This window comes from Suncus etruscus, chromosome 2, assembly GCF_024139225.1.
Source record: "Suncus etruscus isolate mSunEtr1 chromosome 2, mSunEtr1.pri.cur, whole genome shotgun sequence".
Classification (NCBI taxonomy): Eukaryota; Metazoa; Chordata; class Mammalia; order Eulipotyphla; family Soricidae; genus Suncus; species Suncus etruscus.
Window position 1 is genome coordinate 3,286,644 of NC_064849.1, and position 27,372 is coordinate 3,314,015.

The window sequence follows — 27,372 nt, forward strand, 5'->3', positions numbered from 1 at the left end:
CCATGCCTGGGGCAGCTTCCGGGGTTCTGGAGAGGGCAGCTGGGTGCCGTGTGGGCCCTGCCACGGGTGTCTGACCACTGACCGACTGCCCCAATCAGTTGACAGGGGTGAGAGGCACATGGTCAGGCCAGGCCCCATTGCAGCACAAGCATGCATCTCTGGCTTGAGATCTGACCCCTGTGCACTGCCCAGCAAGCGTCAGCAGGAAACCCCAGCAAACGGCAGGTTCCTACAGGGTCGAGACAGGTCAGCTGCTGTGTCCCGTTTACCCCTTGATTGGTTATCGGTGTATCCTCAAAGAGCTCCCAGAATGAGAAATTGATTCCCATTTTCCTATCCCCTTGGTGTGGGGGGACAGGAAGAGATCTTGGTAATATTTACCCGCAGCAAATAATCTACACAGACAGGAGGGTAAAGGGGTAAGAACGTTGGGTGCAGAGTCCTTTGTAAGCCTAGTACCAGCTCCCGAAAAACACCTGGAGCCGGCCAGTAAACTCTCCCAAAAGACCCCGAGCACCTCACTCCCAAACTATTTATTAGCCTCTCAACAGCGCCCCCACCTGGAAGGTTAAGGTGGGGCAGCAGGCAGAGATAATCTTATGGAAATGCTTTCATAAGTAACAGTCAGCGACTGTGCAGCCTAAGGGTCAATGCCCAGAGAACAGGACATGCCCAAGCCTGGCCTGCAGAGGAGAGGCGAGAGAGGACCCAGGATGCCCAGCCTGCAGGGAGCACCCTCCTGTCATCCCACTCTGGGGCTGCAGAGACCCTGTGGGGGGCCAGACTCAAGGCGGGACTCCCACAGCACCCCACAAGACAGCCTACGGCAGCTGGAGCCCGCCAGACCCCACGGGGCGTATGTGAGGCCCAGAATGAGCTGGGCTGAACAGTGAGATGTCCGGATACAGGCAGGTCCCGGGGTCTTAGGTCAGACTGCAGTGGTGCCAACCAGGGGTGTAGGCACCGCACAAACCCTGCCAGCCCCCAACTTGGTGGTCGAGCCTTTACCGGAGTTGTTTTCCTCGGGAAGATCCACCTCGCTTTCAGATCCCCGCTTCCGTGAGGTTCCCCCCCTGCACCCCCAACTTGTAGCTCCAGGATGGGAGGTCCCAGTGGATGGACATGGTGGTCACAGCCTGGAGTTGCTCAGAACCAAGCAGATGGGCCAGAGCAATAGTACAGCGTAGGGCATTTGCCTTGCATGTGGCAATCCAGGTCAGACCTGGGTTCGATCCCCGGCATCCCATAGGGTCCCCTGAGGCAGGAACGATTTCTGAGCGCAGAGCCAGGAGTAACCCCTGAGCGTCATACACTGAGTGTGGCCCAAAAAGTGGGGGGAAAAAAGAAAGAAAAAGAACTGAGTAAATGCTCTGTTGTCAGGCCTGTTTGGGGGCCACAGGCATGGATGTGGTCCTCAAAGTTATTACTGGTGGTGCTCCTGCTGATTCTCAAGGGTGCTCCTGGCAGTACTCAGGGAGTGTTCCCGAAAGTTTTCAGGGGGTTCTCGCAACGGTGCTCAGGGGTGCTGCTGGTGTTGTTCAAGGGGTGATCCCAGTTAAGTTCAGAGGGTGCTCAGAAGTACTTCTCACAGTGGTGCTCAGGGGACTACCTGGTGCCAAGGAGTGAATCTAGGTCTCCTGCCTGCAAAGCCAGCTCAGTCCTGACAGAGAAGGTTCTTTCACTGTGGCAGCGCTCAGCTCTATGCCGCCCCCACCCGGCCCTGTCAGGACACTGCCAGCGTCCCCACCAGGGTGCTGGCATCTCTACAGGCCTCAGTTTCTCCCCTGGGGCAGGGACTCATAACCACACACATGGGGCGGGGGTCTCCCCCTAGCACCTAGGAAGGAGCAGAAGTACTGGGGTTTCCATTGCAAAGACCCACAGGAGCAGAGCAAGGACGATTTTCTGGAGGAGGGGTCAAGGACATGGAGGCCAGAGATGGGAGACAGCCAGGGGAGGGTCATGTGGCTGGTTAGCGGGGAGGGGTCCCGGCAGGAGGCGTCAGGGCAAGTCTCTGGCTGGCTGGTAAGAGATGGAGACACATGGAAAGGTGCTCTGGAACATTCTGGAAGGATGGAAGGAGGGAGGGGAGTGTCTGCAGAGCCAAAGGGCACCCGCCACTGCCTTTCTACTCTTCCTCTCCTGGGGAGAGAGGCATCTTCAAACTCACTTCCTGGGAGAACCTGTAGAATCCAGTAAGTCCAATATTTCTGGTTTTGGTTTTTGGGCCACACTCAATGGACTCACTCCTGCCAGGCTCGGGGCATGCTATAAGGTGCCAGGGATCAAAACCAGGTTGGCTGGGGCCGGAGAGATAGCATGGAGGTAAGGCGTTTGCTTTTCATGCAGAAGGTCATTGGTTCGAATCCCGGTGTCCCATATGGTCCCCTGTGCCTGCCAGGAGCAATTTCTGAGCATGGAGCCAGGAGTAACCCCTGAGCACTGCCGGGTGTGACCCAAAAACCACACACACCACACACACACACACACATACACACACACAAACAGGTTGGCTGAGTGCAAGGCAAACACTCTCCCCACTGTGCTATGGCTCCGGCCTTGTTGCACAGTTGTGCTGAGGCTGCTCAATGGCTGAACTGGAGACCCAGCTGACCTAGGCCTAAGGCACCACCGGGGCTGGGTCTGCCTAGCTGGGTGCAGGTTTTAACCTCATCCAGAATCCCAATTTCAGGACTCAGGAAGAGGGTCGTGAGGCTTGAAAGCCTCGTATCCCTTTGAAAATCTGAATATCGGGAACCGGAGAGATAGCACAGTGATAGGGCATTTGCCTTGCACGCAGCCGAACCTGGACGAACCCGGGTTCGGTCCCCAGCATCCCACTTGGTCCCTGGAGCCTACCAGGAGTGATTTCTGAGCACACAGCCAGGAGTAACCCCTGAGAGCAGCTGGGTTTGGCCCCAAAACAAAAACAAACAAAAATAAATCTGAATATTCGGACAGGGAAATTCCCTCACCACCCCTCCAATTCATCTTCCTGGGACTGAGAGTTCCTGATTCAGGGCTGTGGCCTCGGGTGACCCCGGAATTCAGAGGTTTTGGGGGCGGGGAAGCCTCAGGGCCGCAGCACAAAATGCGGATTGGACTGACTCGATCTGTGAGCTCGGCTTGCCCCCCAGTGGCTGGTCCAGGAATTGCCGGGAGGTCTGAGCCTGGTGATGTCTCCTTCCAGTCTGCCAGTGAGGAAGGGGCTGGCCTGGTCAGTGGCCAGTGAAGGGGTCCAAGACAGCGGGCAGGGGACCACCTTGGGCACGATCCGGCACCAAGCAGCAGGTTTAAGGGGGCCTCTAATTGGAGTTAGGGTACCTGGTGTTGGAAAACATTCTAGAATGTTCCAGGGTAGGCAGGGTCACACACACAACCTCTTTTCTTTTCCCTCTAGCAGGTAAAGCAAGTCACAGGCACTGAGATCGATCTGGGGAGCAGCCAAGCCCAGGGGGGACAAGGTGCGCCCCGAGCCCTTCCATTGCCTCACCTGCCTCCACCACACCCGAAGGGCCCAGGGCTGCCCTTAGCCACTTCTGCTGCCACTCCAGCCCTGATGTCACCGCTGTGTCCTGATGTCATCCCGCCCTGACGTCACTGCCACACCCTAATGTCCAAAATCAACGCCTGCCCCCAGCCCTGTCCTGTAGCATCTCTGTTCCTCGGATGCAGCCTCTGGGAGCTGGAGGTGCGGACACCTCCGAAAGTGTGTATGGAGCCAGAGTTTCTGCAGCTCAGGCCCAGGGGCTATCAAAGCAGCTGTGTGGAAACCAACGTGCCTTGAACCGGTTTTATTATGGTTCTGAATCAAGTGTCTCTGGGGGACGTGGGCCTCTTGGGACACTGGCACAGCCATCCTGTCTCCTCTGCTGGGCAAGAGTTGGGGCAGGGCGGCCCAGGCTTTCAGGAAGATTCTTCCTGCTCCCGAGGTGGGCATTTCTGCACCAGAAATGGAGAATGGGAGAACCCCGGAGGGCAGAGGTCAGGGATCCTGTACGTACACACACACAGGCCACCCAGGTCACTTTTTAAAAACGTTTTAATTTCTTCAATCGTGAGTTATTTGACAACATAAAACTCATTTCACAGAAGAGATGAGGCCCCAGGGGCAGGTCTCAGGGGCCCAGGCGCTCGGTGCTATCAGTTTTGGCAGGGGACAGGCACAGGCGGGGTCGCCGGCTGGAGCTTGGGCATCCCCCAGGTAAGGGGTCTGAGGGCTCGAGTCCAGAGCGGCTCCCTGGAGCCCACCATGTGCTGGAACCAAGCTCGGGTTCTGTCATGCGAGTGCAGCAAACCCAGGTCCTGCCCCTGGCCCAGGTGGCTGACCGGGCGTCTGTCTTCGGGGCTCAGCCAAGAAGGGTAGGGGGCTTGCTGATGGCAGTTTGGTGGGGCTAGCCTGAGATACCTGGATCTGAGTCCACAGCTGCGGGGTGTGGGGTTCCAGTTCCCACGGCACCTGCACACGGGTTACTGAGTGACCTGACAAGGTTCTAGAAGGGCCTCTGGCAGGGCCTTCTTGGCTGCAGCTCCATCCCTGAGTGAATGTGCCCGGCTGGCCAGGGCGTTTCAGAACTCGGGCTGTCTGGGCTGTCCTCGGAGAGAGTCCTGAAGAAGTGGGGTCTGAGGGCCGGGGGGCCCGTCAGGAGGGGCTGCCAGGCTGGCTCGGCTCACAGCACTGTTAGGGTCCTGTGGAGGAAGAAAATGCTGGGTCACAGGCCCCACAGCAGCATTGACCTCTGCCTGTCACCCACAAGTGAGCGGCCGGAGCAGGGGCCGGAGTAGGGTCCCCAGGGCCTCCCCTTGGCCCTGCAGAGATGAGAATGCAGAGGAGTATGGGCAGAGCAGGGTGCCCAGGTCCGCCACAGCAGACCTGGAAGGTGCCCAGCGCTGTCCAAGAGCAGAGCCCAGGTGAGGACCCCGCCAGCCTCTACCAAGTGTGTCCCAGCTCAGCTCCATAAGCAACGGGGCCCAGGTAACCCTGTGAAGGGTCCCTGGAGTGACGCAGCATGGCCTGTGGGCAGAGGGACGACAGGCTCAAGACTTGCTGCTTGGAGCTGGCTGGCAGAGACGTGGAAAGAGGCCATACACGGAGTGGGTTGGCCGGGCCCCCCTGTGCTCAGCAGCCGCCTTCCCCAAAACCCCAAAACCCCTTGCTCAAAACCCCTGACTGTGCCCCAAAAGTGGTGCCTCACCTCAAAGAGGGGAGACCAACCCCTCTCGGGTCAGGCCTCTGCTCCTTCTGGAGATGTGGGGCACAGCTGAGAATGGGGGGTCCCATTTTCCACAGCTCCTGGGGGGCCCACATGCCTCCACCTTCTCCAGGAGCCCGGTGGGGATCCCCATTCTGGGTCCGGACCAGCCCCAGAGAATGACAGTGTCCAAGTTGAGATGGGACAGCTGGCCCAAAGAACCTTCCCAGCACCCCAAATCCAAGAGTCTGCAAGTAACAGACCAGGTTGGCTGGTTGGTCATTCTGTTTGTTTGTTTGGGGGTCACATTTGGCTGTGCTCAGGGGATACTTCTGGCTCTGCTTCAGAAGTCGCTCCTGGCAGGCTGGGGGACCCTATGGGATGCCAGGAATCAAACCTGGGTCTGTCCTAAGTCGGCAGCATGCAAGGAAAACACACTCCCGCTGTGCTATCTCTTCGGTCCCTGGTTGGTTGATTTTGGGGGTGGTCTGGGCACTCCTAGGGCTCCCCCAGCCCCAGCATCGGTAGCATCTCCAGCTGGAGGGCGGGCCTCCAGAACCAGACCAGTCGCAGCAGCTCAGGAACAAACCCAACCCAACTCATTGCCGATTCCCAGCCAATTCCCAGACCCACAAAGCTAATAACAATCAGATCCCATTGGGGTGACGTCCTGTCGATGGATTGCAGCTCCTGCCAACAATGCCTGGGGGACTCTATGAGATGCTGGGGATCGAATCCGGGTCGGCCCGTGTGCCAGGCAAACGCCCTTCCACTGTGCTATTACTCCAGCCCCAAACAGCCCTTTTCTTGCTGCTCAGTCTGTCTGTCTCACTCGTTCTGAACAGATGCATGGCTATGGGCACCCCTGGATCTGCGGAAACCCTTTTCTGTCCTGGCTGGATCGAAACTTCTCCAACAGGAGCCCCCCACAACTTCGGATTCTGCGCCTGAACATCAAAGCCAGCTCCCCAGGCTGGGGTGTGGGGGACTAGGCCGGCCCCTCACGATTCGCAGACTGCCTCTCCCTCTTCTGTGGGTGATGCCCCCCGAGCGTCGGCAGCCGGTGGGGTGCTGGGGCACGGGGCGTTACCTGATACCCACCTACAGTCTCGCCTCCTGCAGCACCGTGCCCTTGGGGGTCGCTGTCATCAGGGATTCGGAATAGGCCTGAAGGGCCTCCTTATCCTTTGAGCCCTTCTTACTACTACTCCAAAAGGGAGAGCATTTCTCCTAGAAGACAACCGGGCCGCGTTTAGAGGGTCTGGGCGTGGTACTACGCTCTTGGGGTTCCGCCAGGTGGTCGAGAGAGAGAGAGAGAGAGAGAGAGAGAGAGAGAGAGAGAGAGAGAGAGAGAGAGAGAGAGAGAGAGAGGCGAGAGCAAGAGAGATTGATTGAGAGACGGAGAGGGAGAAACAGAGAGCAGAGGGGGGGAAGAAACAGTGAGAAAGAGAGAAGGAGCAGGGGAGAGAAACAGAGGGTGGAGCAGGGAGGAGAGAGGGCTAGACAGAGACAGAGGGTGGGGGAGAGAGACAGAAGAGAGAGAGAGCTAGACAGAGACAAAGAGGGGGGAGAGTGACAGAAGAGAAAGAGCTAGAGACAGAAAGGGAAGAGAGAGACAGAAGAGGGAGAGAGGAGAGAGAGAGAGGGAAAGAGAGAGAGAGAAGGGCCGCACTTGGCCAAAAGGGGTCACCACCCGCTTGCAGGATGGTGGCTAAGGAGGTGGCATTTCAGACAGGCCGAAACAGAATTTCCCACAGAAAGACTAGATTTCATTTAAAAGATCGACGCGAATTTTGTGTCTGGAGAGAAATGGAAACCAGAAATTCCCTAGGTGTGGCTTTTCTCAGACAGAGACCTCGACTCGCAGAACCCCTAGATGCAGACCCGGGGCTGCTTCCTTCTCTCAACTCCCTGGAACCCAGAGGGACCCCACTGCATTCTCAGCGGAATAGCTTACTGGCCAGGGGGGCCGGGCAGAGACCCTCGCCCCTGCTGACAGCAGTTTTGGGGGACAGAACGAAGACCAGCCTCCCTTGGGCCGGGTCCTGTGATTTGGATGATAGAAGGCCTGACTGGGATTCTGAGGCACCATGGCCCTTCGCTAACTGACCCAGGGGACCTGCCTAGCTGGCTTCCCCACCACCACTGAATTCACAACTGTCTGGGGGGGCTCAAATGCACTTCTGACCTGTGCATCCAGGTCTTTCCAGGAGGAGGAAGATGAGGGGGATAGACGGGCCCAAGAGGGGGACAGATTCCCAATGACAGGCCTGAGAGGAGATAGGAAGTCACTTTCACTCCCCACCATTGGGCCTCCCAGCCCGACCCCAGGGAAGTCTCCAAAGCATCATGCACACTAGGTTGTCCCCTACCCGGCCGGGTCCGAACAGGGCTCTGTGCCCTGAGATCAGTGATGGTGAGGACTGAGGATGAAGGAGGGAACGGGCAGGTGAGCGAACAAAGAAAGGAAGGAGGAGATAAATGAATGAACCGGTGAATAAGGCGGAGGAACAAGTGAAGGAGTAAACGAGCGCAAAGGAAGGGGAATGTATGAGTGAATGAATGAATGAACCAGTGACTGCCGGGAATGAATGATGCTGGCCCAACAGGGCACTGCCTTGCGCCCCTAAAGAAAGGCTGGAGGTTGAGGTGGCTCTCCCTGGGCCCCCCACTAACTGCTGGGCCCCTGATCCTCGTCCGCTGCACTGCCTGGCCTGGCCCAACCAGGGTCTTCCCAGGGCCTCTGCCAGAGCAGGGCTGCAGGTGTGTGCCACCTTGCCCCTTGCACATCCAGGGGTGCCTGAACCCTTCCCCTGACAGGGAACCCCTGGGTGAGTTTGCTCTGCATTCAGTGCTCGTGCGCCAGCACTCGGAGCAGCCGGCACGTTAGGCCAACAGCATCACCAGCTCTGAGGCTCATATCTGCCTCCCTGGAGCCCCCTGGGCCCCTGCTTGAAGGACCTATCGACCCCCTCACTCCCATGCCCGGCCTTCCCCTGGTCTTCAGGAACGCCCAGGGCAGTTTTGGGCACTGAATCATCGCCGATGCCACACAACGAGAGACAAGCAAGGGACAGTAAGAGCCGAGGACAGCAGGGAGGCGGTGGAGGACGAAACCAGAGACGCCCACTCCCTGTCCCCACCCACGGCACCTACTTGGGTCCGGAGGAGGATGATGGCGGGGATGAGAAGCAGGAGGCCGCCGAGCACCAGGAGGACGTACTGGGCGTACTGGATCACTTTGGGCAAGAGTACCAGCTGCCGGTAGAAGGTCCGAAGGGGGGTCCCCTCCATGGCCCCGCTCTGTGGTGACAAACAGGGGCCTCTGACCCTGTGTCCAAGTGTCCTGAGTGTCCTGAACTCGGCCAGTGGTTGGGCGGTTGGGGTCAATGTAGTGACCCGCAGAGTGGTCTCATGCCCCCCCAGGATTCCCTAAAATACAAGCTGGCATTGCCAGGGGAGGCTGAGGACAGAGACCCTGACATAAAGGCTCACCCCTCAGTGCCAGGACATGGGGCAGGAAGTTTACACAGCCAATGGGCACCGCAGACCCTGGGTTCATAGCTCCTCCCTCCTGGCCCCCCCCCCCAAGTCTTCCCTAGGGACCCAGTTCAGGGGCTGGGACTGACCTCGCCAAACCACATCAACGGCAGGACCACTGGCTTGATCTTCCCTGTTTGTCTGGAAGAGCAGGACAGAGCAGAAAGCGTGGGTGGTGGGTGGAGGGTGGGGGGACCCCAACACCATGACTAAAGCTCTTTCAGACCAAACTCTCACCCGAGGTGATGAAGAGACAGTGTGGAGTTGGGGAAAGTACTTGTATGCAAGTGGCTCCTGTGGTCGACCCTGGCTGGAATCTGGCACCCCATATGGCCCCCTCAAGCACCGCCAGGAGTAAATCCTGATTGTGGAGGCAGGAGTGCGCCCTGAGCACCTCTGGGTGTGGCCCAAACTCCCCCAGCAATTAAAATAAAAATCAAATAAATGCAGGAGGGGCCAGAACGATGGCAGAGAGGAGGGTGTTTGCATGTGGCTAGCCTAGGTTTAATCCCCAGCATCCCATAAGGTCCCCTGGAGTAATTCCTGAGTACAGAGCCAGGAGAAACCCCCTGAGTGCCATCATATGTGGCTCAAAAACAAAAAATAGATAAATAAAATGCAGGGGCCTGTTGGAGTACCGCCCACAGCGGTAGGGTGTGTGCCTTGCATGTTGCCAACCCAGGACAGATCCAGGTTCAATCTCTGACATCCCATATGGTCCCCCAAGACTGCCAGAAGTGGTTTCTGAGCACAAAGTAGGAGTAACTCCTGAGCGCTGCCAGATGTGGCCCATAAAACAAACAAACAAACAAAACGTGAAATATTTCTTAGAAAATTTGGGCCGGAGAGATAGCATGGAGATAGGGCGTTTGCCTTGCATCAGAAGGATGGTTGTTCGCCATCCCATATGGTCCCCTGAGTCTGGCAGGAGCGATTTCTGAGCGTAGAGCCAGGAGTAGTCCCTAAGTGCTTTCGGGTGTGACCCAAAAAAACAAAACAAAAGTTTTTGGGACCAGAGCCATAGTACAGTGGTAAGGCATTTGCCTTGCACACAGACAACCCAGGACAGGCTCAGGTTCAATTCCCAGTATCCCAAATGGCTGCCTGAGCCTGCCAGGAGCAATTTCTGAGCACAGAGCCAGGAGTAACCCCTGAGCACCGCTGGATGTGGCCCAAAAAACCAAAACAAACAAAAAATAATAAAGCAGAAAAAGATGACAGGTTGGCAGCCCAGCACAGGTGAAAGGAGGTGGGGAACGGGGACAGGATGGTCTCTGCGAGGCCGTTGGGTAGGGGGGCATGGGAGAGGTTTGAGCAGCTGTATCCAGGGAGGCCCGCCAGCCACCCTAAGGTGCCAGCACCCTGGGGCCCTTCCTTCTTCCCACCACTTTGCCCACATTCTGGGCCCCAAATGGAAAATGAGCCAGATGGAAGATTCTGGGAGAACTTGGGAGTGGCAGGAGAAGATGGAAAACGGACGTTGAATGGGGCATTGGGGAGTTGGGGGGTCGGGGACAGGGAGTAGGAACGAGGAGTTGGAGTTGGGGTGTCCATCAGGTGCTGGAGGGCAGGCCCGTCTCTCCCTACGTACCCGATACCTCGAACCTCCTTCATGAAGAGACTCAGCTGCAGCTTCACCGAGCAGTTCATGGGGATCCCCGTGACCTACAGGAGACACAGGATTAACGCTTTCCTCAGGCCCCTTGAGGAGCCCCCAGGATCTGAGGATGGTGCCCACCCACCCCCAGACACCAGCCAGGTGCCTCCTGCTGGCCTGTGGAGGAAATGGGGGGGGGAGGATCAGCGCCTGATTTGGGGCCTCAGTCCCGCCATGCACACCTGGGCCCACACCCACTAGGAGCCTGGGTGAGGTCTCGGGTCCATGCAGCCCAGGCAGACCAGGAGGACAGGGTGACGTGTTGGCCAGGACAAACTCCCCGGGGCTGGGTTATCAGAGCACAGGCTATCCCGGGGTGTCTGAGCACCATCAGCAGATGCCTCAACTAATTAGCAGGCTGATAATTCCTAATTAATTTACTGTCTTATGGCTCTTTGATAGACAGTCAGATCGTTAAGACAATAAAGAGATCATAAAGTCCGTCAGGCAGGCGGGGAGGAGTCCGGCCCAGACAGCCTGAGACTGTCAGTCATCTGTGTCGAAGGCCAGAGCGGGCAAGGTGTGGGGGGGTTCCATTTACCCCCAACCTTCATCAAACTCACCGGGTGGATGTCCAGAAACAAGGAATGTTCCTCTTCATTTGGATGCAAGCCAATCACGGACTCTGCCAGCACCGGGTCGGCATTGTAGAAATGGGGGTGCGAGAGGAATAAAGGGGCACCTGTAGGGCAGAGCCAAAGACAGGTCGTTGGGCACAGAAGGTGGCCAGGACGAACCAGGCAACATGAAGCCCAGACAGAGACAGCCCTAGGCAGACAGTCCCAGCACCAGCCTTTGAGGCACTCAGCTCTGTGGGAGGCCTGGAGGGGAGACTATGGTGCCAACTTCCCCCGCCCCCCCAAGGGCCTTTTTAGGTCCTCACAGCGAGGCTGGTCCTGAGATTCAGGCAGGCTGAGCGGGAGACACTGTAGGCAGAGGCCATTCGGGAATTAAGTGGCTATTGTGGGGTGAATGCAGGAGGGTAAATTGAGGCAGGCTGGGGTGAGTGGCGACTGGACCGCCTCGCTTGACCTCCTTGTGAACTGGTGTCTAGGGCAGGCACGGTCAGGGGGACCAGGGGATGGTGTGGCCCACGACAGGACAACAGAGATGGAGACCAGGTGGGGCACTGTAGGGAGGAGCACCAGAGAAAAGAGAATGTTCTGGAAGTAGGTAGTGGCGATGGCATTTGGTGAGGCGACTGCACCAGGATGTTGGAATTGTGATCCCAGCTCCTTCCAGTTCTGGACCTTTGGGCCCCCAGGAGCAGAGAGGAAGGGCTAGCCTAGTGTTGGGGGAGCTTTCTCCAGGCAGGCTGCCATGATGGCCTCTTCCTTCCCCTCCTCAGCCCCCCTGATGAGGGGCCCCAACCCCCTCATTCCCTGGCTCTACTGTCCTGTCCTGTCTTGTGAGCTCAGACCTGACCCTGAACATCCCTGCAGATAAGACAAGGAGTTTAGTTGTCACTGAGAATGGTACTGGGGGCACCCAGGGCAGGGGGAGGAGACTCAGGAGCCCTTTGGGGCCCCCACCCGGCCTGGGGAGGAAGGTGAGGGCCACTTGGCCCAGCCACGCCTGGCTCAGGGCCCACCTCTGCCCCCCTTCCAGCCCTCCACAGCCTGAGTTAATTTTCTTCCACACAGACGGGGCCCCACCCTCACAGGCATAATTAATTTATGAGTTTACAATGGAGATAGGCTGGCAGGGCAGGACTGTTCAAAAGCTCCCAGATCTCTGGGGGAGAGCCTGGGAGATGCTGGAAACTGGGTTGGGCAGGGTGGGTGGGGCTGGAAGGAGTTCAGGAGGGGGTGTGACCCATGCCCCCATGTCCCGAAGCCGTCTCCACACCCCAGCCTCTAGCCTCAAGACTCCACGTGGGGCATCCCCACGGGTTCACGAAGCCATATGGGGGGGGGGGGCGCTGTGAACACTCAGGGGGTGTCAGCAGCAGAGCCCCCCCAAAAGGCCGCTCCTGGTCTGGAGCTGGGGCCATTGGGGCTACTGGCTAGGGTATTCCAAGGGTGGTTTCCGGCCTCTGTACCCCCAGATGCCTTGGGGAGAGTTCATGGCGGGCACCAGAGCACTGCGGCAGGCATGGAAGGTGGCACGTTCTGAAACTCAAGAGAAGTCGCCACTGCCTGGCCGGCCGGGCCTGGAACCCGGGTCCTCTGGGGCCCTGGAAGCCCCGCCAGCCCTGACCTCGCTCACGTACTAAAGCGGCAGGCACTGACGTTCTGGATGCCTGACTGCCGGCAGGGGCAGAAGCCCTCGTTGGGCGGGTACACGGAGCCGTTGGCGAACAGGGTCTTGGGGGCCACAAAGCGGTAGGTGGGGATCCCCTCGAAATGGCCCCGCTCCTTGAAGATGAGCTTCATGGACCTGTGGGAATACCGGGGTTGTGTCCAGGCTGGCACAACCAAATGTACTCACACGTGACATGTATGTGTACGCACACGCTCACACGGACATGCACACATGAACTTATGTACACCATATGCCATGTGACAGTATACATACGCACACGTGCCCATCCATGTACACGGCATGTTACACGTCACACTAACACACATGAGTTCAGGTCCCCCAGGCTCTCCATCCCCTGCCGGCTGTGCGGCCTGAAGGACCTCACTTTAGTCCAACAAGTCTGGAACAGGACCCCAGGGCTTCGCGATGGCCGCACTCCTCTTCCCTGCAACCCCCCTTCTGCTTCCTCTATTCTTGAGCCTTTGCGCCTGCCAAAGGTGACTTTGGGGCAACTCCCCCAGCTGAAGCTCCTGATGCCCCGAACATCCTCACATCCCTGCCCTGCACCCCCACACCCTGCAAAGACACTCGTGAGCCTCCTGTGGCTGGTGTGCGAGGTTCTGCCTGGTGGGCCCTGAGCTCAGCACGGGTGCCAGGGGAGGGAGTCTATCCAGTGGTGTCCGTGCCCACTGGGGTGCCCAGACTGACAGCAGAAGGACGAACAGGCGCGCATTTCACACTGAGCATCAGTGACTCCCACGTGAAAACAGTGATTCCATTTTGCCAGGAGCCTTGGGGTGACAACCCGTGAAACCAACCCCACAGCTGCTCCTGGGCAGGGTCTTGGGTCCAGGGACCCTTCAGCCTTCAGGCGAGACTATGGAGCCTGGGGTTGGAGCAGTGGCACAGCGGTAGGGCATTTGCCTTGCACGCGGCTGACCCAGGATGGACCTGGGTTTGATCCCCAGCGTCCTATATGGTCCCCCAAGCCAGGAGCGATTTCTGAGCGCAGACCTTGAGTGTCACCAGGTGTGTCCCCACCCCAAAAGAAAAGGCTGTGGAATTGTTTCTAGTGGCAGCGCTGAGGGTGGGAACTGTCCCTACTCCAAACTGCAGGGCCCGTGGGGGACAGTAGCATCCACAGAGGCCTCAGGGCAGCGAGGAGATCCGGAACGTTGTCCAGCCTCCTCTGCCCTGAGGCCCTGCTGGGGGGGCATGGGGGTTACCTGCAGGCTTCGGGGCTATAGAACTCCAGCGAGGACTCGGGGGTCATGAAGGGGGCCCACATCTGCCCAGATGTCCCATTGATCATGTTACACTGATCTGAGTGCCAGTAATTCACCTGCAGGAGTGGGGCAGGGTCAGACACATCACCTGGTCCAGAGACCCCACACAGCCACCCCAACACGGTGGACGGACACGCTGGGCTCTGCCCCCCCCCCCCCCCGGCCCCTACACCGCCTTATGGCCAGCGCCAAGCTAGGGAACAAAGCCAAGCTCCAGACAGCCCATTGTCCCGCTGGCAGGAGCTCCTTCCTGTGTTCCCTGTTGTTTTGTTTTCACTCGAAAACACTTTTTACGGCTGGGAGGGGAACAGCCGTGGGGATCCCACATGGTGCCCACGGGAGGCATTAGCACACCTGTGAAGTCTCGAAAACATCCGTAATGCAAAAAGCACATGCAAGAACACAAGCAGTTTAAGCAAGCGTCTGAGGGCTGGAGCGACAGCACAGCGGGGAGGGCATTTGCCTTGCACGTGACCATCTGGGGAACGGCCTGGGTTCAATCCCCAGCGTCCCATATGGTCCCCAGAACCTGTCAGGAGAGATTTCTGAGCACAGAGCCAGGAGGGACCCCTGAGCGCCGCAGGGTGTGGCCCCCAAACCAATAAACTGACAAATAAATAAATGTGTAGACTCGAAGCAAACAGAACCGCCACCTCCTCCCGCCAAAACTGGAAGGCCGCTCAGCATCCCCGGAGATGTGCGTGCATAGCCCTCATGCTGCCCTTCCACCCACCCACGACCTTAGGCACGCACCTTACTTAGCCCATTCCACTTGTCCACCAGGTGAATTCTGCTGAAGTCCTGTACCCCCGTGAACACGGTGAAGAGCCCCGAGTCGGAGTTGTTGAGCTGCGGGTGGAGCAGGGACCGTGGTGAGGGCCAGTGCGGGGTCACATGCAGCACACGAGCACTTGGCACCGAGCAAGTCCCTCCTCCTCCTAGCCAGGCTTGCGTCGGGTCTCCTCCCCGTGGTAGGCAAAGCCAGACGTACACACAAGGCATGCAGGCGCCCACAGGTGTGTACCTACACGCATGCAGACACAATGGATACGCCCGTCTACAGCTGCACAACACACACGAACACAGGGGATGCCACACACGCACCTCCACACAAGAACATATACACGGCCACACATGCTGAAGCAGTACATGTGTGCAGCACTGGCCAATGCAATGTCCGCGCTAATACATGGATCCATGCTGGTACACCGCATGAACATGCCTGTTTGCAGGTACACACCCACACATGCCTGCACTGAGAGTGTTGCATGTACTAATACATGTACATGCATGACCACACCTATAAGCAGATCTCATGCTCATTTACATGTGCAAGGCACTAACAGACATCCACACACGTGTGTAGCTAGCATTCTGCATGTGTGCGCATGAATGGAGCTAACACACATGTTGTGTACTGCAGATGCAAATGCACATGCTCTCACACTCCACTGTGCCCGGGGCTGACAAGTCGCCGCCTCCGTGGCCAGCAGGGACCCATCACTGGGCCGCACAGCCTGAGCAAGACATAAAGCTCTGGGGCCAGAGAGATAGCATGGAGATAGGGCGTCTGCTTTGCATGCAGAAGGATAGTGGTTCGAATCCCGGCATCCCAGATGGTCCCCCGAGCCTGCTAGGAGCGATTTCTAGGTGCAGAACCAGGAGGAACCCCTGAGCAGTGCCGGGTGTGACCCAAAAACCAAAAAAGAAAAGACATAAAGCTCTGACGCCCAAGCCAGGCTCACGCTGCTGGTCCTTGGTGGCTGCTGATCACACAGCAAGAACCCAGCAGACCCTGACTTTGGAACCAAGTCCTGCAAGCACTGCAGCCAGCGGGCACAGGCTGAGGATGGGGAGGTGGGGGACACGCACAGCCTAGAAGCAGGTTCCGAGCCAGAACAGAGCCTCAGGTATGAGTGGGCCAAACCAACACCTCGAGGTGACCCTCACAGGGTGGCCAGAACCCCCCTGAGGCCCCAGCTCAGCCACTCTGGAGCCAAACTGGCCTGGGAGGCAAAGGGGCAGCAGAACCAGTCCAGCTCAAAGCCCAGCCCTGACCTAGGGCTTCGGGCCGGTCAGAGGCAGAGGCGTCTCAGGAGCAGAGTCACCAAGAGCCCCCTGGGGTGGGCAGTCTTTTCCTGCATTCCTGTGTCATCCCTGTAACGCCCAGCAGCCATAAAAGAGGATCCCCACCCATTAAGAAAGACCTTAGGGGGGCCAGAGCGATAGCACAGCAGTAGAACATTTGCCTTGCTTTTGGTCGATCCAGGACAGACCTGGGGTTCTATCCCAGGCATCCCATATGGTCATCCGTGACCCATATGGTCAGGAGTGATTTCTGAACACAGAGCCAGGACGAACTCCTGAGCGTCACCGAGTGTGACCCAAAAAAAACAGGGAAAAAAAAAAAAAGAAATAAAAGGCTTGGGCCTGGAAGGTGGCGCTAGAGGTAAGGTGTCTGTCTGCCTTGCAAGTGCTAGCGTAGGACGGACCGCAGTTCTATCCCCGGCGTCCCATATGGTGCCCCCAAGCCAGGGGTGATTTCTGAGTGCATAGCCAGGAGGAACCCCTGAGCATCAAATGGTTGTAGCCCAAAAACCAAAAAAAAAAAAAAAAAAAAAAAAAAGAAAAGAAAAGAAATAAAAGGCTTGAAGTATCTAGACAGAGTTCTGCCTGCTTGGCCTCCGATGGGTCGAGAGCCCCAGGGACCCTGGCAGTTGACAGGTTCCAGAACAGACACTCTCGAGGTGGCTCTAAGCCCACCTGATTTATGCTGGTCTCATGGGTACTAAAGAACCTCAGGTGGGCCGGAACGATAACACCAGTATGGTGTTTGCCTTGCACACAGCTGACCTGAGTTCGATTCCCGGCATCCCCTATGGGGTGATAGGAGCCTGCCAGGGGCGATGACTGAGTGCAGAGTCAGGAGTAACCCCTGAGCATTGCTGGGTGTGGCCCAAAAACAAAAACAAAAAAGAAAGAACCCCAGGAACAAGTGGAGGAACAACAGCACACCTGGTAGGGCAAGGCCCTTGCTTGCACGTGCTTGACCCAGGTTCAATCCCCAGCATCCCAGATGATCCCTTGAGACTGCCAAGAGCCATTTCTGAGCACAGAGCCAGGAGTAACCTCTGAAGGCTGCCTCCCAAAGTCTTTGGGACTTTGGGACACCCTCCCCCCTATCCTTCATGGTGAACCCGAGCCTGACTGAGATTACACACACACACACACACACACACACACACACACACACACACACACACGAGCCCAGCTTTCCTGGAGCTGATGTTGGTCCCATCACCTGGCTCTGACCAACAGACTTTCTTCTCCCAGGGTGGAAGACATTTAGGACAACCCTGTCAATCCTCAGCAACTCTGCCTGTTCCCCCACTTCTTCCTTCCTGCTAGGCTATCTGAAATTATGGATGTGATGGCTGGTGCTCTGACAGCTGCTTTGAACTCTTAGTGATCTTTTTGTTTTGTTTTGTTTTGGGGCCACACCCGTTGACACTCAGGGGTTCCTCCTGGCTATGAGCTCAGAAATCGCTCCTGGCTTGGGGGGAACATATGGGACACATGGGGGGATTGAACCTCGGTCCGTCCTAGGCTAGCACTTGCAAGGTAGACACCTTACCTCTAGTGCCACCGCTCTGGCCCCTCTTGGTGATCATAAAGAAAGAAACTGGGGTCTGGGCATCCTGGATTCCCAGAGAGGCCAAAGCTACTGCACCCACTGACACTGACCAGTCACTGCTGGAGAGAGCTGGTTTGAGGATGAGTGGAGATGCTGATAACATCAGTCTGTCTACAAGTTTCTATGATGCTTCTGGGCTTTACAAGTGCCTATTTGCTAACACATCCATGACTACTGAAAACATAGCATAGAAAGAGAATTGTGACTCTTCCCCTAAACTGTCTACACCCCGGCAGCAGGGTCCAAAGATAAGGCTGTGGCTCGATCAGCAGAGGGAGCAGAGGGCAGGACTCAGTGCAATGCGGACCGGCTCCCGGCCCGGTCCCCACCCTTCCTTTCCTGTTCCCAGGGGTCAAGATGGAAGAAGTTGGGCGCCTGGAACAACCTGTCACCCGCCCTCCCCGCAAAACTTCTAGTTCCAGGAACTAACCCCAAGGGACGTGACCCTGTATCACGCCAAGCCTGAAGCTCACACTGTGTCCAGAATCTTCGATGGCACCGATCCGAGTGGGGTCTTATGCCCCTCGTGCCTCCCCCCACCTCTTGGCCGAGGCCCTGGCCACACTCACCTCGGAGAAGAGCCCGAATTTGCCCTTAAAGGGGAGCACGCCGGGGAAGTACTTGTTGATAAGATTCACCAGGGGGTCGTCGTAACCCCACATGATGTCCCGGACGGTACGGTTCATGAAAGCATGCTCCTGCATGGAGCTGAAGGCCAGAGTCATCATCAGCTTTAGGCCCATGGGCTTGTCCTCCATCATGGCTGCGGCACTCTGGGGGATGGAAGGGAGGTGCAACAGGGTCAGAGAAGGCACTCCAGGCCCAGAATGGAGGGGGCAGGAGGGGCTCAGACATATCTGAAGAAGAAATCTGGGGCACCCACAGCCGCTACCCTGGCATCTGTTTGTGAGAATCCCCGAAACGATTCTCTGGACCCAGATGTGAGCTCCCACCTCCCTCATGTACCACCAAGTATCCCCATTTCTGTGTCTCACAGCGGAAAAGGCAGGACCCCCGTCATGGGGCGCTGGGCACTGGGCAAGTCCTGGGTGTGGGGGGAATGGAAGCCCCAGTTCCCGGTCAGCAGGAGCCCCATGCAGGACTGTTTAGCAGACAAGCTGGCTGGTGGCATCCACTGTGCTGCCTAGGGGTAGCTGGGTGGGGACTGTCTATCCCTGTCTCTCTCTCCCATTGTCCTGACCCCCTCACGCACAAAGTCATGCTCACTGTAGGGGGAGCGACTACAGCCTGGGAGATGCCCCTGCCCAGTGCCCAGCCCTGGCACCTGCCAACACATGGAGAGCCCAGGGGTGAGGGGGTTCCTCCCAACAAAGACCAGGAGGGGCCGGAGTGGTAGCACAGCAGTAGGGCGTTTGCCTTGCACACGGGTAACCCAGGATGGATGCGAGTTTGATTCCCGGCATCTCATAGGGTCCCCTGAGCCTGCCAGGACCGATTTCTGAGTGCAGAACCAGGAATAACCCTTGAGCATCACCGGGTGTGGCCAAAACAAAAACAAAACAAAGATGACCAGGAGCTTCACGGCTTTTGGACTGAAGCGGGGGCTGAGGGGCCTGAGGGGTGGATGTGCCCACGCCGGCACCATGACCTCACATTGACCAGGATGTTGGGCATGACTACGTAGTCATCCTCAGAGCCGCGGGACCGCTCAGGTTGGAACTGAAAGCTGCGGTGCTCCAGGAAGGACACGGTGTCGTTGTCGTTGAAAGTGATGTTGATCTTGTGCCGGAACTCCCTGGAGGGTGGGCAGAAGGGACGGCCTGCTCCAGGATGCCCCGGCCCACCCACCCTCCCACCCCCCAAAAGCTCATCATCCCCCCAATACAGCACCCCGAATCCACCTGGCCAAGTACTCCTCCTCCTCCTCCCAGGTTGGCCCAAGCCCCCATTCTTTTTTTTGGTTTTGGGGGCCACACCCGGCAGTGCTCAAGGGTTACTCCTGGCACTATGCTCAGAAATCACCCCTGGCAGGTTCGGATGATATGGCAGGCTCATATCCCCCCATGTGAGATGCTGGGAATTGAACTCAGGTCAGCCATGACCACGGCCAACCCAGGTTTGACACCTGTCACCCCGCAGGGTCCAGGAGCACCTCGGGAGGAGTGACCCAGGGAGAGGTGCCAGGAGAGAGCAGAGCGCTGCCAGGGATGGCAGGAGAAAATAAAGGCCGGGACAAAGCAGCAGGAATCCCGGGCCCCTGCCCCATGTGACCTCGACGGCCCTGTGTCCTGAACATGCAATGATTACATATTGGATTGTGTACCAAACACGTGTCATAAATGTGTTGTGTTGAATGTGTTGCAAACCCATTTATGATGAACGTGTGTACTGAAGAAACATGCATGTGGATATTGTGTTGCCGAGCATGTGTGTGTTGAAGGAACACAGCTCTGTGCAGGCTGCCTGGGTGGCAAAAACCCCTCCCGCCCCGCCAGGCTGGTGTCCCGTCACCCCCCCAAAGCGCCCCGTGCCCTCTGGAGCGCCATCTCTCCCCTCAGCTGCCCGTCCCGCTCACCGGTACACATAGGGGCCCATCTCCTGCACCGACGGCTTCTGGCCCTGCAGGACCTCCTGGGGGTTGAGGACGTTGAAGAAGTAGACGGACATGTAGAAGGGGACGGGGATCTCCTTCCACATCCCGAAGGACAGGCTGTTCGGGTCGATGCGCACATTCTGCGGGCAGGGGGGGGGGGTCAGGCCGAGCCATCCTCGCCACGCACAGCGGCAGGAGACGCATCCCTGGGGCCAGACCAGGGGCCAGTGGGGCCCCGGACCCATCTTCCTGTCCGGGGGCATGTAAGTGGGGTCAGGTCATTACTGAGAATTGGAGATCAACTATTTTGGGCCGGAGAGATAGCACGTCGGGGAGGGCTTTGCCTTGCACGCGGCCGACCCGGGTTCAATCCCCGACATCCCATAGGGTCTCTCGAACCTGCCAGGAGAGATTTCTGAGCGCGGAGCCAGGAGGAACCCCTGAATGCCACCAGGTGTGGCTCAAAAACCCACAAATGAAGATTTCGAGGGTCTCCGGTGACCCTCAGAAACTTGGGTGCCCAGCGGCTGGTCCCCGGGGTCCATCCTGTGATGCTCGCACGTTCTGGCCACGAAGGTGAGAGCCACGAGGGACAAGTCGGAATCGCGTGAGCCACAGTGTCGAGTACCAGTTCTAGAGCCTGAGCACTGAGGGGCAGTGCTGGGCTCCCCTTGTCCTCCTCACCTTCCTTGCCCCCAGCACCCCTAGGAGCTTAAAGCCTCTCTGGGCTCCTGGCAGGAACAGTACAGCTGTGACTGCAGAGGAATAAGCTTTATTTGGGTTCCCTCGAGAGCCCATGAGGCTTCCCGTAGGAGGTGGCGTCTGAGCGGATCCAGGCGCAGCCCCAAGGAATGCTATAACTGGGAGCACTTCTGACCTGGGTCCTGTGCGCCCGCTTCCCTGGGAATGGTCCCTAAGTCTCCCACCTGTGGCCTGATGACCCTTCCCCACTGCCTCTGCTCCCCGGCGGTCCCCAGTGGATGCCACAGGACCCCCAATCTGAATCCTTTGCGGGACTGCAGAGACAGGGTCTCCTCCAGGACTCTATTCGCCCAAAAGTCTGCAGGACTCAGATGCCCCTGCGCCCCAGGTCACCTTCAGGCCAGCTAGCCGGAGGGGGATGACCCCCTGTTATAGATGGGGAAACTGAGGCTCATGACACTGAGCAGTTCTCAGCAGCCGGATGCATATTCGCCAGGGGTTTGTTCAAAGCTCTGGACTGGACATCGTCACAGGCCCGTACGGAGAGCGGAGAGGGGAAGGGAGGGGAGACCCATGTCCCTCCCCCCCAGGCCAGGCAAGGTGGACTTCGGCCCCCGTGATGGGCAGGCAGCTCTGAGCTGGTCACAATAGACCAGGGACCGATTAGATAAGCTCTTGGCCAAGCCTGGCCTTTCACCGGCCCTGTCAGTCCAACCCTCCCCTCCCCTCCCGTCCCGTCCCGACCTAGGGTTGAAAGTCACCACCGCCTGGGCACACCAAGGTTGGTGGGGGAAAGGATCCAGGTCACACCCTTGCCTTCAGCCCTGCATGCCCCTCAAACCCAGACGGGCTTCCTGGAAGAGTCACTGGTCACTGAGAGCACAAACTGGGCATTCCTGGAGACACAGAGGAGCGTCCAGTCACGTCTCAGGGGGCCTCACTGCAGGCTCACTGAGACACAGTACCCTGGGGACACTGCCACGAGCATCTCTCCCCGGACCATGCAAAGGGAAGCTGGGGAAGGGGCCTGAGCTGGGCAGATGCAGATGCCCGACGTCACCCCAGCAGGGACAGCTGTTTCTAGAACCATTACAGGATCCCACAGATGGCAAAGGGTGCATGTACTTGCCAACATCCCTGCTCCTGGCACCTCCTGCAAAGCATCATTGGGGGTTAAAAAAAAAAAAGGCCAGAGGGGCTGGAGTGATAGCACAGCGGTAGGGTGTTTGCCTTGCACATGGTCAATCTGGGATAAACCAGGGTTTGATCCCTGGCAGCCCATATGGTCCCCCGAGCCTGCCAGGATTGATTTCTGAATGCAGAGCCAGGAGGAACCCCCAAGTACTACAGCCCAAAAGACAAAAAAAAAAACCCACAGTGTATTTTGGGGTCTCCTAGTGAGACGTGAGCCAGGCCACAGAGAACCACAGAGCGAGTCGGGGTGCTCGGCCCTTTGTTACCTGGAACTAGACGGTGCTACACCCCGCCCACACCCCACGCACCGCCAGCCACATGTTCACCCCATCAAGAAACGTTGCCTGGCAGTGAGACACCCACAGTTTGCTGCTGCTTCCAGGAAACCAGCCCAGAACTTCGGGGGGGAGGGGGGGACGGGACAATGGTCCATATTAGCTGACGCGGCTGGGACTAGTGACATTTGGGACAGCGCTAGAGGCTCTAGAACAGCACATGGAGGAACCCATGGAGTAGGGGCCAGAGGTGTCTGGGGGGGTGTAGAATTGGGGACCTCAAAGTAGGGGGCTTGGGTGTTTCTGGGTGCATGTGCAGTTCAGCAGCTGTTCATGGCACCAGTGACTCCCACTGGTGCTTTCCCGAGGTTGGGGCTCACTTTGACTCTCACGCACTCTGTAATCTTTCCATGAACTGTCGAGGCACAGGCTTGGCTGAAAGTTCCTTCCCAAACACGCTGGAGGCTGACTTGAGGAAGTGGGCGGCAGAGCCTGCCGCCAGAGTGGATAAGGGAGGGCGGGGAGAGCCCAGAGAGCTGGAGGAAGCCAGAAAGGAGGTGTGGACCCCATAAGATTGCAGGTACCTTGGCACCCAGAAAAGAATTCCCTCCCAGGGTCTCCCCCTGGACAAGTGCCAGCAACTGCCAGACACCTTAGAGGCCCCCCCCCCAAAAAAAGCCCCCAAGTTCCCAGCAGTGAAACTCCCTTAAACCCCAAGCCCAGTCAGGGCCCAGACGGTCGGGTCCAAGGCTCCAGGGACGGGGTGCAGGCCAGATGCAGCAATGCCCCAAGTTCCATCCCTGCCACCACATAACCCTGTGGATGACAGGGGCAGCCCCAGTAGCCTCAACACCAAACCATCTCGTCTGTCTGAGAGGCCAAATGTCACTGGAGTGACCCCCCCAGGCCCCCAAGCACTTTGAGGAAGGCCCCCAAAGTAAGCAAACGAAACACCAATGACCAAATAAACCGAACATTTTATTTACTAATCAGACTCCTTCTTTGGAGGGGTCACACCAGGCGGTGCCAGGGGTTCCTCCTGACTCTGCACTCAGAAATCGCCCTCGGCAGGCTTGGGGGACCATAGGGGATGCCGGGAACCGAACCACTGTCTCGTGGGTTGGCCGCCTGCAAGGCAAACGCCCTACCGCTGTGCTATCTCTCCAGCCCCCTAAACAGATTCCTGGGGTGAAAGCTGCTGCCAGACCATAGGCTCCAGGGCCTTTGCATGGCCCCATGGTTCTCCCAGCTCCCCCACCCCCACCCCACCCCACCCCAGGGAACCTCCTTCCCTGCCTCATCCACTGTCACTAGCCCTTTCTGGGAAGAAGCCATCCACCCTCAACCCCTGAGCTCCTGGAACCTTCCCTCGAATTCAGGGTCTTTCCTAAAACCCTCTCCCCCCAACCCCCCACGCCACGGCAGGACTCTACTGGGCTGGCCTCAATGCTCATTCCACCGTGCGCCTGTTACGGGCCTGCATGGCCTTGGGGCCCCAGGGTGCTCGGCAAATATTGACTGGGCAAATGTGGGCTCTGACACTAAGGAGGTCCAGGTGGGGTGGCCGGCCGGGCAGGGCCACTCTCCCTGGGCAGTCGGGGCCCAACTCAGAGCGGGTGTCCCTGTGTCCTGCACCCAGAACAGGGTCTTTCGGGGGCTGAGCTGGGTTGGATGAGTGGGAAACTGGGCCATTGGGCCTCACCCAGGCGCCTTCATTCATTCACCCAGGCACCTGCACCCAAGGCACTTCCAGGCCACGGGGCAGGGGCAGGGAGGCTGGAGCTGAGAGCAGCTGAAAACCAGGAGATCCAGCAAAGTGGGGTGAGGCCAGGTCCCAGGGAAGAGACGGACGCATTCCCACCCCACCACACCCCAGGCCTCGGGCACCCGGACAAGCCTGAGCACGAGAGCCAACAGAGCGAGGGACCTCTCTCCACCTCCCAGCCTCACCCAACTGGGCCTGTGGAGGAAGGACCCCAATTTCCTCCTCTGGCCCTTCCTGACCCCCAGCATTGAGAGCCTGGTTTTTTTTGGGGTCAGCGTGACAGCCATGCCCCCTCAGCTCAACACCCTGCAGCCTGGAGCCAGCCTTGACAGGGTCCCTAGTCCACGCCTGGACACAGGGCAAGCTTCATGTTGGGGTCACTTCAAGCTCAGCCCATGTCCCCCACGTCTGGCAGGTCAGCGAGGCTCCACTGGATAATGTCCGTGCACCCCAATTACTGCAAATGAATTCAGTGCCCCCCGATGTTCCCAATGCCCCCCAGTGCTCCGTGAGCACCGGCCAGGGCTGGGCTGTGAGTGAGAAGGGAGTTAGTGTACAGCAGGGAAGAGATGAGAGCCCCCCACACACCCAAGCCTAGAGGGTGCTGGGGTGGCTGGACTCTGGGTCCTGGGGGGCTCCTACTGTGAGTCCCCAAGGCACTGCAGCAGGAGGACAGGCCAAAGCCCCTCAGCTAAGCCCCTCCCAGTCCCCCCAGACACCCTCTGGCCCCCATCCTTGCTGCTTTTTGCTTCTCTTTTGCCTCACAGAGCAGAACCCAGAGTGAAGTCACTCAGTCTGATGCATTTGGGGGACCTGCTGAGGGTACTTGGACGTGCTCTTGGCTCAGTCCTGGTCATTATGGAAGGCACACCCAGTAGCGTGGGGAGGGGGCATTGATGTGGAAAAGGGGGGCTGAGCTCGATGGCTAAGGCTTCTCCCAGTCCCAATCACGGGTCAGGTTTGGGTGTTTGGGGCTCTATTTTGGGGCGTGCAAAGACAAGAAAGAGAGGATCTGTCCAGGACACGAATGGGCAGAAAAAAACAAATGGACACCCACCCTTCAGCCACACAGGGGGCTGAAGCTGTCCCCTCAAGTTTCTCCCCTTTTGGGACACTCACCAGCTTCCCCCATTACCCATTAACTCAACCTGCCCAGAATTGCAAAACCGAACCCCTCCCCTGCGGTGACTGAGAATGTCCCCAACACAAGAGGTAGACCTCTGTTAGGCTCAGCCCAGAGGTCGCCTCTCCAAGTCCTGTCCTCTGTCCCTTGGCCTGACCCCGCTCTCCGCAGCCCAGACCTGTAGGGCCAGACCGGACCTTGGGCTCTGAGGCAAGTGGACAGAACTGTGGGGTCAGTCACAGCCCTGCTAAGTCCTATTTGGAGAAGCACAAGGAGGGGCTGGAGCGATAGCATTGCGGAAGGGTGTCCGCCTTATACGCAGCCAACTGGGGACAGAGAGGCTACAAGGAGTGGCAGACAGATGCTCTTAAAGAAAACCTGCGCTGGGGCTGGAGAGATAGCACAATGGGTAGGGCATTTGCCTTGCATGCCCCTGATCTGGGTTCGATCTCTGGCATCTCATAAGGTCCCCTGAGCCTGCCAGGAGTGATTTCCGAGCGCAGAGCCAGGAGGAACCTGAGCACCGCTGGGTGTGGCCCCAAAATAAAACAAAACAAAACATAAAAAAGAAAAAGAAAACCGCCACGCTGCAAAAGAGCCCATAGGAGATTTATGGAGAGATATGAGAATTTTTTTTTTTAGGGGGTGGGCCACACCCGGTGCCGCTCATGGGTTACTCCTGGCTATGTGCTCAGAAATCGCTGCTGGCAGGCTTGGGGGACCATATGGGACGCCGGAGGATCAAGGTCAGCGTGTGCAAGGCAAACGCCCTACCGCTGCACCATCGCTCCAGCCCCAGATATGAGAATTTTTGTTGTGCATCCTGCCTGCTCTCACCACCCCAAAGAGAGAACACTGGGGGGCTGGCTAACTAATAATGCTCTAATTTTTGGTTGTGTGATGACCAAATCTTGGCTATAGCCACCTAGGGACTTTCCTAAATAACTGCAAAATAATAAAATTATTTTCAGAATAAAACAAAACACAACAGCACAGCAAGGAGGGCACTGGCCTTGCACTAGCTTAGCCTGAGATCAATTCCTGGCAACCCATAGGGTCTCCAAAGCCCACCAGGGGTGCCCCTGAGTGTAAAGCCAGGAGTCAGCCCTGAGTACAACCTGAAGTGAAGGAAGGAAACTGGACGAGGCGCTTGATCTAAGCTGAGTGTTTCCGACTCCGCCATCTCCCAGCCCCCGTCCCCCACAAACCCTAGTCCTGGCTCCCCGCTTGCCCCTGGCCTGCCTGGCTCACCAGCTGCTTCCCAGCAGCCCACACCATCCGCCTTAAACAGGGCCCTTCTCTGAAGGCTGGGCCACGCTCCGGCCTGCTCAGACCTCATGTCAGATCAGAACCCGGATCCCCAGGGGGTGACAAGGTGACGAATGAGGTGTGAGCACCTGGGGGCTGCAGGCAATGTCATCATCACCTAATTCCTGCTCCCCACATGGGCCACCCCCTGCCCCAGGGCCTTGGCCCAGAAACCCAGGAAGATCCAACAATGAGCACAGGGCGGGCCTCGGTCGAGGATGCGGGTCAGGCTCCAGCTCATCATGAACTCCGCCTCCGTGGTGCCCTATGCCCGCTTCACTGAGGGGACATGCCCGGGGTCTGAGCGGACACAGGCAAGATGGCATAGGGCTGCTCATCTGTGGGCCAGCGTAGCCACAGAGGACAGCGCAGCATACTTGCGATGCACGAACATACTTACACTCACAGCTATTGACGTTCACGTATGTACATAGGGACACTCACATCTGTTTACCTCCACATTAAAGCAGACACATATATGTGCCTAATACACACTCACAGTCATGCATATCCACGTACATACATACTCATACAATGCTAACTGATAGAGATACACACACACACACGCAACCCTGGATATCTTCACACTCATACATACACGTGCTCACACACACCTGACACGAAACACTGGCAAGCAGGACACGTGTGTGCAAGCATTCAGACGAAGAAGGATCCAACAAAGGCCGGAGCCATAAGCACAGCGGGGAGGGCATTGGTCTTGCACATGGCCGACCTAGGTTTGATCTCTGGCATCCCATAGGGTTCCCCGAGCCCTCCAGGAGTTATTCCTGAGCGCAGAATCAGGAGTGACCCCTCAGTGCTGCTGGGGGTGGCCTCC

The 27,372-nt window shown here is 57.8% G+C and overlaps 1 protein-coding gene across 2 annotated transcripts in view; it reads right to left on the reverse strand.

Moving 5' to 3' along the window:
- Window positions 1-4,236: 4,236 nt before the first annotated feature.
- Window positions 4,237-27,372, reverse strand: part of SCARB1 (scavenger receptor class B member 1) — a 40,628-nt gene continuing 17,492 nt past the window's right edge. Inside the window, exons 2-13 of one of the 2 annotated variants that reach the window (XM_049769222.1) lie at window positions 20,150-20,307; window positions 19,228-19,369; window positions 18,183-18,386; window positions 14,673-14,768; window positions 13,860-13,975; window positions 12,602-12,768; window positions 10,953-11,071; window positions 10,324-10,397; window positions 8,822-8,873; window positions 8,349-8,495; window positions 6,294-6,422; window positions 4,584-4,689 (exon numbers count right to left, since the gene is read on the reverse strand). In XM_049769222.1, the coding sequence (XP_049625179.1) occupies window positions 6,294-6,422; window positions 8,349-8,495; window positions 8,822-8,873; window positions 10,324-10,397; window positions 10,953-11,071; window positions 12,602-12,768; window positions 13,860-13,975; window positions 14,673-14,768; window positions 18,183-18,386; window positions 19,228-19,369; window positions 20,150-20,307 (1,404 nt within the window). In that variant the 3' untranslated portion in view covers window positions 4,584-4,689. Of the gene's footprint in view, window positions 4,690-6,293; window positions 6,423-8,348; window positions 8,496-8,821; window positions 8,874-10,323; window positions 10,398-10,952; window positions 11,072-12,601; window positions 12,769-13,859; window positions 13,976-14,672; window positions 14,769-18,182; window positions 18,387-19,227; window positions 19,370-20,149; window positions 20,308-27,372 lie in introns of both variants that reach the window. The other variant, XM_049769224.1, reaches the window with a different exon arrangement.